A 14,202-nucleotide genomic window follows, 5' to 3' on the forward strand; every position below is an offset into this window, starting at 1 on the left:
TTTAATGTTTATTTTTGAGAGAGAGAGACAGAGAGCACAATCTAGGGAGGGGAAGGGGGAGAGAGCGGGAGGGAGAGGGAGAGAGAGAGAGAGAGTGAGAGAGAGAGAGGGAGAATCTAAAGCAGGCTCCAGGCTCTGAGCTGTCAGCACAGAGCCCGACCGGGGGCTTGAACCCACAAACCACAAGATCATGACCTGAGCCAGACGCTTAACCAACTGAGCCACTCAGGCGCCCCTACAATAGTTTTTTAGATATGACACCAAAAGCACAAGCCACCAAAGGAAAAAAAAAAAAAAAAAAGACTATAGACATAGGAGCAAGTTTCCACAAATCATATATCTGATAAGGGTCTAGAATTCAGAATATAAAGAACTCCTGCAACTCAACGACTAAAAGATAAAAAAAAAAAAAGTAAAAACTGGGCAAAGAATTTGAATAAGCATTTCTCCAAAGAAGATATACAAATGGGCAATATCTACATGAAAAGATGCTCAACGTCATTAGTTATTAGAGAAATACATACCAAAACCACAATGAGATAAAACAGTACAGTTTTATGAGATACTGCTTCATGCCTATCTGGATAGTTATAAATAAGGCACAAGTGTTGGAGAGGACATAGAGAAATTAGAACTCTTATTCCTTGCTATTGGAAATGTAAACTGGTGCAGCCACTGTGGAAAAAGTCTCCCAGTTCTTCAGAAAGCTAAACATAGTGTGATTCAGTAATCCCACTGGTAGGTATATAACCAAGAGAAATGGAAACATATATCCACACAAAAATTTGTACAGGAATGTCCCTGGCAACATTGTTCCTAACAGCCCATAAGTGGAAACAACCCAGATGTCCATAAACTGATGCATGGAAAAACAAAATGGGATATACACACGCGCGTGCGCGCGCGCGCGCGCGCACACACACACACACACACACACACACACACACACGATGGACATACAGTGGAGTATTATTCAGCCATAAAAAGGAATGAAGTATTGATATAGGTTAAAATATAGATGAATCTTGAAGACATTATGCTAAGTAAAAGAAGCCAGATACAAAAGGACAAATATTGTTTGATCCCTCTTATATGAGATGCCAGGATAGGCAAATTCAGAGATTGAGAGTAGATTAGAGATTATCAGGAGCTGGGTATTACAGTCACTGGTGGTTTTAAGTGTTGCTGTTTGGAATACCGAGAAAGCTTTGGAAATAAACAGTGGTGATGGTTGCAAGTATTGTGAATGTAATCAATACCAGTGAGCTACACACTTAAAAATGGTTGAAATGGGGCGCCTGGGTGGCTCAGTCGGTTAAGTGTCTAACTCTTGATTTCAGCTCAGGTCATGATCTCATGATTCATGGGATCGAGCCCCATGTCGGCCTCTGCACTGGGAGCATGGCACCTGCTTGGGATTCTCTCTTCTCTCCCTCTCCTCCCCTGCTTGTACTTCCTCTCTCTCTTTCAAAATAAAGAACTAAACTTAAAGAAAATGGTTGACATGGTAACATTATATGTTTTACCACAATAAAGAAAAAGAAAAAAAGGAATGGAGTACTGTTACTGTAACATGGATGAACCTTGAAAATGTTAATTCTAAGAAGCCAGGACACAAAAGGCCACATGTTGTATGATCCCTTATTGTGAAATATCCAGAAAAGGCAAAGCCATAGACAGAAAGTACATCACTGGTTGCCAGGGAATGATGGGGTGGGGAGAGGAAAAGAATGGTTAGGGGGGGTGACCACCACTGAATTGTACACTTTATTATAATTTTTTAATTATTATTTTTTAATGTTTATTTATTTTTGAGAGAGAAAGAGAGCATGAGCAGGGGAGGGGCAGAGAGAGAGCTGTCAGCACAGAGCTTGACGTGGGGCTCGAACCCACAAACCATGAGATCATGACCTGAGCGGAAGTTGGACGTTTAACCGACTGAGCCACACAGGCATGCCATGAACTGTACACTTTAAAAGAGTGAATATTAGCTCAAAAACACTTTAAGTGAATGTAAAAGATAAGCAATAAAGTGTTTTGACATGGAATGTTAGAAATTTCTTTATTATTACCTATTCTTATTAAGCACCAGCTTAATAACACAGAAAATTTCAAATCACCCTTCGACAGCCCATTCTTCCCCCCGCCACCCTAATTCTTGATAAAGAGCTCTTCAAGTGAAGACATGCTCTCTTCTCTCTTCCGTATAAAACTTTATCAAATAAAGGCAAAGAACTGTGTACATCTTGCTGTAAAATGCTGCCCATGGCTGTGAGAAGGGTCTGCCCAGGCTCCTTTTACTGTCCAGGTCCTGAAAGACTCTTGTTCATGAACTGTCTCTTCACAAAGCAAGTCCACCACTAACAAGAGGGGATAAAACAGAATGGATAGTGGGTGTCAAATCACCATGCAAGTTCAAGATAAGGTCAGAATATTAATTTACGTAATAACAGAATGTAATCTTGGCCTGACATCTCTTACGTTATAAACTTCTTGAAAACACATGTAAAAAAGTTTTTTTTGACTCACAAATCAGTCAAAATTATGATGACAAAAAAATGTAATACGTTCAAGATATCTCACACAGAAAATCTGCCCTGTGGGTTTACAATGCCCTAGTATAAGAACATACAACCAAAAATGTTTATTATATGCAATTCATTATTCACTGTGACTCACTGAACCCCTACTATGTACTAGGCACATACTCAACGTTAAGCAGCACTGCAATGCACAGACTAAAATATTCTTGCAAGGGAAGACCTTAGTTTATTTAACAGTAGCTGCATGATAAAAGGTTATTTATCAACTAAATAGGTAAAGAAGAGGGTCTTACCTTGCTAGGTTTATCATTCTGAGGGTCAAAAACTTTCTCACAAAGTCTCAGTCCAGTCTCTTGTCTCAGCTGCTGTAAGTAGGCCCTCATCACCTCTAAAATAAGGAGCCAGGAGAAAAATAAGAAAAATCCTGTCTGAGAATACATCCCCAATGCGTGCTGGTTGCTGGACAGTGACCTTGGTAATACATTTCTACACATTCAGACAAGATAAGAAATAGAAATGACAGTCCAGTGGTTTTATAACTATTTTGGTTCAAAGGATTCTCTACATGTTATATTTGTTGCCAAGAATCTTTTGTGAGAGTTACTGGAAGATAGTATCTGTGCTAATGATTCTACTACTCTCAACCTGTACACCAATCAAGACGAAGAAAGGAGGGGGTAAATAATCAAATGGAGAAAATCTTGTGCCATAAAGAGGGAGGTGGAAACCCTGTTCTTACCATCTTCCTGTTTGTTTGCAGGTTTGGCATAAATTGCATTAAGTGGAAAACCAGGCTCTCCAGGAATGGGAAAATTAGTGATTCCCAGGGTATACATTTCTTTCTCACCTTGGCTTTTGGAATTGCACTAAAAAAAAAAAAAAAAGAAAAGAAAAAGAAAAAAAATTATATACACACACATATTTTACAGAGAAAAGGATAATAACATCCAATTTGTAATTTTTTAGTCTAAGTAGATGTGGCTGGGATTACTAATGTTTTTGGGTGCCCTTCTGCATTCTGGGAAGCCTCTAGGCCCCTCCCCAGAATAATGTTTTAAATGACTAAAACATACAAAATTACAAAAGAAATCATTTATAGTCAAACACAATAATTACAATATTAAAAAGCCAAATTTATGACATACTCATACAGGCACTTCTTTATTAATGCACTGCATGACAAGATCCAGGCAGGGGCCTAATAACTAAAATATGAAGTAGTAATGAGTGAAAATAAAATTTCAAAACATCTTCAACTCTGAATGTAATAGGAAAATGTTGTGATTTCTACTGAAGAAAAAGTCACAGGTACAGCTTATGCTACTGTGGGTTGTTGCCTACATTAATAATTACAGTAAATGCCAAATTTCAGTTACAAGTTAGTGAAAAGAAAGATGTAATCTTTTTCCCTCTCAAGCTCATGAACCCTTGAATTATATCCTTGGACCCCAGGTTAACAACCTCTGAGCCAAGAGTTTAAAAGAAAGATTTCTGTCTCGGGAAGACACACGCAATGCCTTATAACACCACACCCTTATCTTCTCATTAGTCAACTAAATTATAGGTTTAGAATCCACATTCAGATTTTCCTCTTGGGTCCAGGCTCTAAGAGAAAGTACTACTTGTCCTTAAAGTCTCAACAAGTCCAGATGGCTAAGCAGGTGAACATGTGTTAGTACTGTGTTTTCCAGATAGACAATCATCCAAGTTTAATTACCTTTTGGAGTTTCTTCAGACACTCAGAAATATAGAGTGTTATATATATCAAGGTTCTATCAGCTTCATTCTGCAGGGGTGGGGCGGGGGTGGGAACACAGAAGTTAAAAACAGTCCTGATTAAAACATAACAATCACGTGCAATAAAAATTCAAGCTTTGTCTTTTGAGCATCAACTGAAAGCTGCAAGTATAGTTCCTATAGCATCAAAAGTTGCCATTCTCCAAATGCAGTCTTCTCGGGCCACTGGTGTGTCCGCTCCTAGGGAGGGAGCCGCCTGTTGCCATCCTGAGCTGTGTGGGGCTGTTTTTGTTCACCTTGGCTGCCCTTACCCCTGCATTCCCCTTGCATCTCAGTCCCCGGGAAGCTGTGCCAACAGCACCTCCCTCCGTATAGGAAGGAGAGTTACTAGAGCTGCCTGGAAAACCTGAGGTGCACCATATGGTCAGCTAATTTTTAAAGCTCTTTCACTTCAGAGTCTCTGCCGAGAACAAAAGCCTTTATGACTTTAAAGGAGGAACAGCTATTTCATGTGTGTCTTTTTTTTTTTTTTTAATGTTTATTTATTTTTGAGCAAGTGAGAGAGACAGAGCACAAGCAGGGGAGGGGCAGGGAGAGGAGGAGACACAGAATCTGAAGCAGACTCTAGGCTCCAGGCTGTCAGCAGAGAGCCCGACAGGGGACTCGAACTCCGGAACTGTGAGATCATGACCTGAGCTGAAGTTGGACGCTTAACCAACTGAGCCACCCAGGCACCCCTTCATGTGTCTTGTTCTTAAAGAGCTTCATAAGCCCACCTCTTGATCTAATTAAAAGGAAAATGTGAGGATTGGATGTTGAGCAAATGTGGCACATACTTCAGGTTAAATCTGGCACAGATCTACAGTCTAAAAAAAACCAAATTACACATGTCCTTTTTTTTTTTTTTTTTAATTTTTTTTTTCAATGTTTATTTATTTTTGGGACAGAGAGAGACAGAGCATGAACGGGGGAGGGGCAGAGAGAGAGGGAGACACAGAATCGGAAACAGGCTCCAGGCTCCGAGCCATCAGCCCAGAGCCCGACGCGGGGCTCGAACCCACGGACCGCGAGATCGTGACCTGGCTGAAGTCGGACGCTTAACCGACTGCGCCACCCAGGCGCCCCCACATGTCCTTTTTTTTAAGATTACATGACTCAGAAGAATGAAATGTGGCAGAATTACATTTATTTACACCTATTACAAACATAACACTTAGACCGTATATTAAACACAGAATACGTTGTGAGTATCACAGGACAGTTAGACTACAATTTCTAGACCAAGAGTCTACAAACAAAGATTTTCACACCCTGATTCCAAAAGGTCAAAGTTTGGCAAGGAGAGGCTGAAGTTCCATATTCTAGAATGTTATCAAGAAAAGTTGTTGACATTCCTGTAACTAGCTCAATGAAGGAACTCAGAAAAGTTCTTTTTTATTTTGTTTCCATCTCCCCCTCTCCTTTTCTGCCACCTTCCTCCTACCTTCCTCTTGACCCCGTTCCTCACAAGAACTAAGAGCAGAAAGGAGAAAAGGGTAGTCAAGGGAAGGACCAGGATCAGTGAAGTTTCTTTATTGCTCCATTTCAGGTCCAGGACACAGAAGTATATAAAAATATCATATCATGTAGGATTTTTTAGTTTTGGACTGGCACACAGTAGAAGCTTTACTAATGCTGATAGTAAATAAAAATGTCTAGATGATGGGTTGGCAGACTTCCTCTGTAAAGGACCAGATATTAAATATTTTAGGTTTTGTAGGCCAGGCTTTGTCACAACTGTGCAACCCAGCTGCTGTGGAGTGAATGCAGTCATAGACAATATCTTAAAAAAATGTACGTGGCTGTGTTCTAATAAAACTTTATTTGTAAAAAGAGGCAGGAGGCCAGATTTGGCCCTCAGGCTGTAGTTTGCTGACACATGGTACAGATTTCGGAGGAAAAATGAGAAACTAATGTTGATATAGGGTCTAATATTAGGCATTATTCTGGGTTTTTAAAGTCATACAATCTCATTCAATTTTATTTACTCCTCAGAACCCTGATTGCCAGGTAGATTATTATCCCTACCAGAAAACCAAATTAAATATTAAAAGCTCTGTACTTTACCTTAATCTCATAGTTTTTGAAGAAAACATTGGCCTTGAAATAATAGATGGCTTCATCCACAATATCTGTATCTTTTGCTAAGGAGGACACAAGGGGAAGAAGGCAGAGAACATTAGCCAAATGCGAAAATAACACTTAGAAAAAAAACCCCAGTTCAATGGTCAAAAGTCTTGGCGTTGAGGGGCGCCTGAGTAGCTCTGTCGGTTAAGCATCTGACATTGACTCAGGTCATGATTTCATGTTTCATGGGTTTAAACCCTGCATCTGACTTGGTGCTGACAGTGCGGAACCTGCTTGGGATATTCTCTCTCTCTCTCTCTCTCAAAACAAATAAACAAACTTAAAAATGGAGTTGAATAAAATAAAATGAGGCTGAGACATGAGGTCTTTAGAAACAATTCCTAGGAAAATCAGTATGTACATGGTTTATTATTTTTTTTAAAAAGCTTGCTATTTTTTAAAGGTTTATTTAAGACAGAAAGAGGGAGGGGGAGGGAGGGAGGGAGGGAGGGAGGGAGGGGCAGAGAGAGAGGGAGAGAGAGAGAATCTCAAGCAGCCTCTGCTGTCAGCACAGAGCCTGACCTGGGGCATGATCTCAAGAGCTGGACGCTTAACTCACTGAGCCACCCAGGCACCCCCATGGTTTATTCTTATAGCTTTATTGTTTTTATAAAAAATATACTCATTAGAAACAAATTAATCAACACAGAAAAAATATTTTACTGTCACCCTAAATCTCACTCCCTGGAAATAACTACTATTAACATTTGGTGAACATCATTCCAGACATTTCTCAATGGGTTTATAAAAATAGACTGAGACACAGACTAACTTTGATAAAATGCTATTTAAAACTAAAAACTATTCAATGTAATTTGATTTGAATTTACATACTGCAGTTTCGGGGGAAAAAAATCTCAATTGTTATTTAGGAATACACTGGGCTCATGTATATATCTTTCTATGAAAACTATGACTTAATATATACTTGTACAAGCTGTTTTAGATGGTTAGAGACTGAGAAAAGCCAGAAACACTGTTGTGACAAAGACAGATCTCTTTATACAATTTCTTTGGCAGTTTTTTATTTTCCTTTTCTTATTTTAAGAAGGTCAAAATCCCAGGGTCTTGATATCCGGCAGCTGGTTGCAGAAATGCACAGACTGTTGTTTTTTTTTTTTTTTTCCCCAGAGACAGTTATTTATATTTCTTGTCCATGACTGCTATCCCTCTCACACAGTAGAAATGCAAGGTAATCCTGAAGGTTGAATCCTGTGTGATTCAGCTGACTTTAATGCTGCTTTTTCCCCTGCTAAAAAATGTCAACATAATTCTAACTCTAGACTCTGTGTTCTCCCAATCTATTTTCTTATCTAGAGAAAAGGAAACTTCCTCAAAAGATTCAATATTGTTTATAAAACCAGTTAGTTCTTCTAAATGTAAAACTGTGGGGGGTGGGGAATGGGTTACAAGACTTAGAAGCATCTCTGGCACAAAAAAGTGTTCAAAAGCTATCTGTTGAATGTAAAAAAAATTTTTTTTGGTTCTGAAAGAGGGGTTGGGGGAGGCTGTGCACAAGCGGAGGGGAGGAGCAGAGGTAGAGAAAGAGAATCTTAAATTTAAGTAGGCTCTACCCTTGGTGAAGAGCGTGACATGGGGCTCAATCCCATGACCTGGGATCACGACCTGAGCTGAAATCAAGAGTTGGTCGCTCAACCATCTGAGCCAGCCAGGTGCCCCATAAATAAATTAATTTGATAATTGCTACCTATTATTTAGCTCACAGCACAGGCTTGTACTCCTTCCTAATTCTTGTTCAGGTCTAATCCTGTCTTCTGAGGAAGAGTATCCCTGTCTACAGAAGCCACAAAGATCTCGTTTCTAGGGGCCCGTTTCTCCCTTAAGGGCCCAGGAAATGTTGCAAAGGTGGTAATTAGATACACTCCATCCTTGGTCAATTACATTTTCTAATCTGCTACAAGTATTTTGTAACCATCTGAAAAGGCTGCTTCTCAAGGAATCTGGGCCAACATTGATTCTTATTCTTTCTTTGCACTGTAATTCTTTTCTTTTATGCTATTTTTTCTTCTTTTTGGTCTTTTATTTTTTCCCATCTGTTCCTTTTTCTTCATCTCAGAATCAAGTAAAAACTATGGCAACTCACCAAATTTATTGAGTTTACTGAGTTTTCCACTGGTGTTGAAAACAAAATTAAGAAGAGGTCAAGTCAAATAGTCTGGCAGAGGAATGGAGACCAGGTCAGTACAAAATTGACAATGAAAACTATGGTGTTAGAAACCCAAAATGGAAATCAGTGCAGATGCTTTCTGGGTACAGGGAAACCCTGTCTAATATAATATAAATCACACTGTTGGCAGAACATCTCAGAATGTGTCAGAAGAGTCTAGAAGAATGGGGCTTTCTAAACAGTAAGAAATGGTTCAAAAAAAGAGAGAGTACCAAGAAAGAAAGCAAAGATCTAAAATTCAGAAAAACAAGAGAAAGAATGTGCATTGTTATAGAGGGCACGTAAGATTTAAGATCGAAGTACTACTGAAAATGAAGATACTGAAGAATGAATAAAGGAAGTAGGATTGAATGGGAGAAGGGGTTAAAATGTTTGTTTGTTTGTTTGTTTCTCCCAGCCTTAAGACAGAGAAAGGATGGGGACATGTCATTCTACAGAAATAGCAGCATTAAATCACTGTGTAAGAACTGACAGTGGGATGACAGAACACTGTCCAGAAGCACATTTCCTCTTCCCTCTCAACAAAATATCCTGGAGAACTCAGCAGCAATAATACACTTGATCTTGAAAGGCCTAGAATGCAATATCCACCAAGCATAGAGAAAATACAAGAGCAATCTGAGACCGAGGACCGAACTAAGACTTTGCCTGACTTGAAAACGTCCGAGGATCGCTAGCTGTTTCCTACTAAAATCTGAAAATAATGGAAAGAAGTTTCGACTTACTCTCTCTAGGGGCGGGTCCTTTGAACTGACTTCTGATAGGCAACAGTGCCATGTTTCCAATGAGTTTGGTATCGGGGTCCATGAGAGAAGAGTGGTAAGCCTGTTGTGGCAAGCCAGGTAAGAATACGGAAACAGAAAGAGAGCAAATGTCAGCGGGGCAGACAAGCAACATTTCTCCAGAGGAAAAAAGAATAACCCACCCGAGACTAACTAGGGGAGGGGGAAAAAGGGATGGCAGCAGCAATGGTCTGGAGCTGGCTCTTACTGGCTCATGAAAACGGGATGTTATACATTTTGAGGAATTTTGACAAATTTGGAAGTAAGCTGGTTGTTAAACACAGCCGTTACTAAAAATTAAATTATATAAATTTGCAACTAAGTTATAGTAAAAACAAAGGTAATAAGTACTCAAAATTCATTACTTTCTATTTTTAAAAATTATTTCACTATGGTCTATGATCTTAAGGTTATTTATAACTTTTCTATCTTTGCAGTATAAATACTATGTAATGGTGTGCTACTGGGCATCTTCCAAGTTCACGTTCAGTGACATCACATTTGTAACTGGTGGAAGTCTTTATGCTACAAAGATAGGCAAACACAAAAAAATCAGGGGTACGCCCCCCCCTTCCCCAAGCTATTGTTAAACCAGAACCCAAGCACTGGCTTTTCAGTTCTGCCACTTCCTGGCTGTTTGACCAAGACATCGCCTTTCTTCTCTTAGCCTATTTCCAAATTTATAAAAATGAAGTTATCTACTGCCTTCAGCGGGTAGGTGTGGGTTAAAGGAGCAGGGGAAACCACATTTATGAACGCAACTTGTATGCTGATTCCTAGTTCTGCTTTTTACAAGATGTCTGTCTTTCGGTAACTCAAGAAGGGCCCCATTCATATATTCACTCATTCGCCGAATGATAACCAAACACCTTCTATGTGCAAGGCCTGGTGATAAAATGGTAAGAAGGACCAGTATGATCTCTGTCCTTGAAGAACTTTCAACCTAATGGGGGACAGGGAAGTCCAGGAAGGAGCACAGGACTCTAAAGTCCTAGCTTAAAATCTAGCTTTACCATCAGTACACAACCTTGGGTAAGTTACTTAACTTCTCTGAGCCTCAATTTCCTCCTCTGCAAAATGGGAACAATAGCGTATCTACTTCACAGGGTTACTGTGAGGATTAAATGGGATAATTTACATGCAGTGTGTAGCTCAGGGCCTGCCTGGCACACATCAGGAATCAAATGGTAGCTACAAGATTCATTAAATATGTAACTGTGGCTTGCTCTTTTTTGTCACAGGTATGCTTCATCTAAAGCAGCCTCCACCAGCTGTCTTGCTACCCATCGATTTCCTTCATCGCATTTGTCACTATCTAAAACCATCTTCTCGGGGCGCCTGGGTGGCGCAGTCGGTTAAGCGTCCGACTTCAGCCGGGTCACGATCTCGCGGTCCGTGAGTTCGAGCCCCGCGTCGGGCTCTGGGCTGATGGCTCAGAGCCTGGAGCCTGTTTCTGATTCTGTGTCTCCCTCTCTCTCTGCCCCTCCCCCGTTCATGCTCTGTCTCTCTCTGTCCCAAAAATAAATTAAAAACGTTGAAAAAAAAATTAAAAAAAAATAAATAAAACCATCTTCTCTATTTACATTTACATGTTTATCTGTCTCCCCATTAGACTGTGACCTCGAGCGTAGGGGTTTGTTGGCCTTATTTACAGCCGTTAACAGTACTTGGCAAGCAGCAGATGCTCAGTAATTTTTTTGTGTGAGTAATCACGTTATTGAACCTCCTTTTCCTCACCCGCAAAATGGAGACCATGATGGCGATAAATTTGCCCCACAAGACTGGCTGTCAGCAATGAAGGACAACCAGCCTACTATCAATTTTACTCCTACCCCGAGGCACACGAAAATAGAAACATCTGGTAACCAGGCGCCGACCTAGCGTCTGCTCTGGCGGCCCTACAGCCAGCAGCCAAGTGTGGCCACCACAGCCGGAGCGACAGAGGGGGAGTCCGGGAAGTGGGGTATGACAGTGACAAGCAGCGGGAGTGATCCGCCCCCGGGGGCTGAAGAGGAAGTGGGCCTGTCGGGGGTAGAAAAAGAGAAACCAGACCCTAGACTTGAGAATTGGGGGAGAAAAAAAGAAAAAAAAAAAAAAAAAAAGCACAGCCCTTGGCTTCTCGGCTCTAGTGAAGCTTTGGGGATCCTGCCGGAGTCCGGGGACACAGGAAGAACGAGAGAAGGGGTCGGCACTGGAGCGAAAGGGGCGAAAGGGGCCGGGGCAGCCTCCTCTACACGCTCGGGGTCTCTGGCCCACTCTGCCGCGGCCCCGTCCCCGCTGGCCGACCCAATCCTACAGCGACAGGCCCCCTCTCCTCGCCTCTCCCCTTCTCAGGGCCCGCTTCCTCTCTGCCCTCCTCGGCCCGCTTCTCTCAGCTCACGCACGACTTCTCGCCGCTCTCCCCAGTTCTCGCCATCTCTCCACACCGCGACTTCGCCCCCTTACCGGCATCTTGGCGGCACCCGATTTCAAGCTAGACCAGGAGGTTGGGGTTAGAGCGCTACGCTTCCGGTCCGGCGGCCCGGGCGGGGTAGGCGGAAGTGAGCCGGAAGGGGAGGGTGAGGGGAGGACGCGGCACTTCCGGCCTTGCTATCCCTCTGCTGAGGCGGCCGAGGCTCCGCAGGGAGGAAGGGACACCAGAGGGCACCCGAGCGCTAGGCAGGGGCTCTGAATGCCGCGCATTGCGTAAAGTGTGCGCGAAATGGAGCTGGGTCTTGGGTCACAGAATCCTAAGGATCAATCCCCTAAAAACTTTGCTTTTCCTCAAAGGTTTTTTCAGTGAAGGGTTCCCTAGATCACACTATTTTAATTTTTTTAATGTTTATTTTTGAGAGAGAGCGCAAGCGGGGTAGGGGCGCGGGGGGCGGGGTACAGAGGATCTGTATTGACTGTGCTGACAGCAGCGAACCCCATGGGGGGCTCGAACTCAGGAACCCCACGAGATCATGACCTGAGAGATCATGACCTGAGCCCAAGTCGGATGCTCAAGGGACCGAGTCCAAGGGTCACACTATTTTAAGTTCGACCCCAATCCACTCCGCTGTGTCATCCTTATTTCTTTTAGCCACAGTTATGATTCTTTGGTTATTTACTTTTGGTATTTATTTCCCCATCCATGTGGACATCAAAAAGGCAGGGATTTTGTCCATTTCGTACACCATTGTATTCTCTGCGCCTATAATAGTGATGTGCATGGCAGGCATCAAGAAATATTTGAGTGAATGAACCCAACTGGTCCTAACAGTGGGGAAAGGAGATCACTCAGAGATGGGATTTATGCACTACCCCACTCCAATTTGTGTGTAAAAACTGCGAAAATGGACTCTGGGTTTGAATCCTAGCTCCAGCATTTACTAGCGGTGTCATTTTGGGCAAGTTAATTAACCTCTCTGTGCCTCAGTTTCCTCACCCAAACTGGAGATGATATACTTACCTCATTGTTTTGTGAGGATGAAATGAATTACATGTAAAGCGTGTAGAACTTAAATGCCTGGAACATACTAAAAGCTCAGGATTTTTTCTTTTTTTTTTTTTTTTACCTATTACTAGAAAGCACCTCATGTGTTAGTTTGCGAACTGGCCCTTGTATACAGGAGGCAAGAAGACTGAAAAGGAAGGCCAATCCAGATATATAGGTGGTGGTTCTAATTAAGCGAGGAGACTTACTTGTAAGGGTTATCTTTGGTGAGGCAAGAGTAGATGTCCCCACCTACATGCCAGACTAAGTTTCTACAGAGGTCATAATTGGGTTCAGTCACATGCAGATGGGCTCAACACCTTATTCTCAAGACCATGTCCTTGGAACATCTCCCACAGTGAGGGGTGGCAGGGATGAGGAACCTCGGACTGCCTGAGTCCAGTTTAAGGGTCAACCAGTGGTCACAGCCTCTTGATTATCTTCTCCAACATCACCTCAAGTGCCACCTTATTGCTGCCTCAGGCTATTTCTCCTGCCAGCCCCTCAGACTGGAATACTCTGCCCCATGTTCCCACAAATGATTTCTTACTCAGGTTTCTGGCCAAATAGCACCATTTAGGAGCCTTCATTGACGATGAGCCCAAAGTAGCCCCTTACTCACTCTCCACTTCATTACTGTTTTCATTTCTTCCCATTCCTTATCAAGGTTTCCTTGTTTATGGTCTCAAGGGCCCAGCATGTCAACTCCATGAGACTAAGGCCTTGTCTGCTCTGAGTGCTCCCATTTTATCCCCAGTGCCTGGCACCCACCAGTAAATTTTTCCACAGAATCATGTCAGGATCTTCAGCAAGATAATGAAATACTTGAGGACTGGAATGGACATAGTCATCTTTAAAACCCATGTCTCGAGGGGAAGGAAATTCAATTTGGCCCTTCACTTCTTGCCTGGAGGTACATACCAGACTCCAGAAGCTAAACCAGGGCAAAATAGTTCACGGAGCAACAAGGGCAAACGAAGTTGCCTTTCCTTTCTTCCATGGCAATAAAATTTCTAAGAATTTGCAACATGGGGAGACCAGAATGTTTTTCCCTTTCATACTCAGGGCCACAGGGAGAGTCCCCAAGCAGGACAACACATTCCCGTGATGCCCATTCATGTTCTCGCCTTATTGCCCCCCCATGACAATAGCTCACACCAATGCACCATGATGCAAATACCTGACTTGTACTCATAGCCTAAGCCCCCAGACACAAGTTACCACTGAAAGCTACAGCTTCTCAGTTTGCAAGTCTTTAGTTAAAATGGATCAAATGTGACACTACAGGTGTCTCTCCTGCTATCAAGGCCTAAGAGTGATTAAAAATTT

The 14,202-nt window shown here is 42.1% G+C and overlaps 1 protein-coding gene across 1 annotated transcript; it reads right to left on the bottom strand.

Moving 5' to 3' along the window:
* Positions 1-2,050: 2,050 nt before the first annotated feature.
* On the bottom strand, positions 2,051-11,998 carry ARPC3 (actin related protein 2/3 complex subunit 3). The gene is made up of 7 exons (XM_043557556.1): positions 11,862-11,998; positions 9,360-9,459; positions 6,387-6,463; positions 4,261-4,329; positions 3,283-3,409; positions 2,837-2,931; positions 2,051-2,360 (listed from the first exon to the last, which is right to left on the bottom strand). Exons 1-7 carry the CDS (start codon positions 11,865-11,867, stop codon positions 2,298-2,300), a joined length of 537 nt encoding a protein of 178 aa, XP_043413491.1. The 5' UTR covers positions 11,868-11,998; the 3' UTR covers positions 2,051-2,297.
* Positions 11,999-14,202: the final 2,204 nt, after the last annotated feature.

The sequence above is a fragment of the Prionailurus bengalensis genome, chromosome D3, assembly GCF_016509475.1.
Source record: "Prionailurus bengalensis isolate Pbe53 chromosome D3, Fcat_Pben_1.1_paternal_pri, whole genome shotgun sequence".
In the NCBI taxonomy this organism is placed as follows: domain Eukaryota; kingdom Metazoa; phylum Chordata; class Mammalia; order Carnivora; family Felidae; genus Prionailurus; species Prionailurus bengalensis.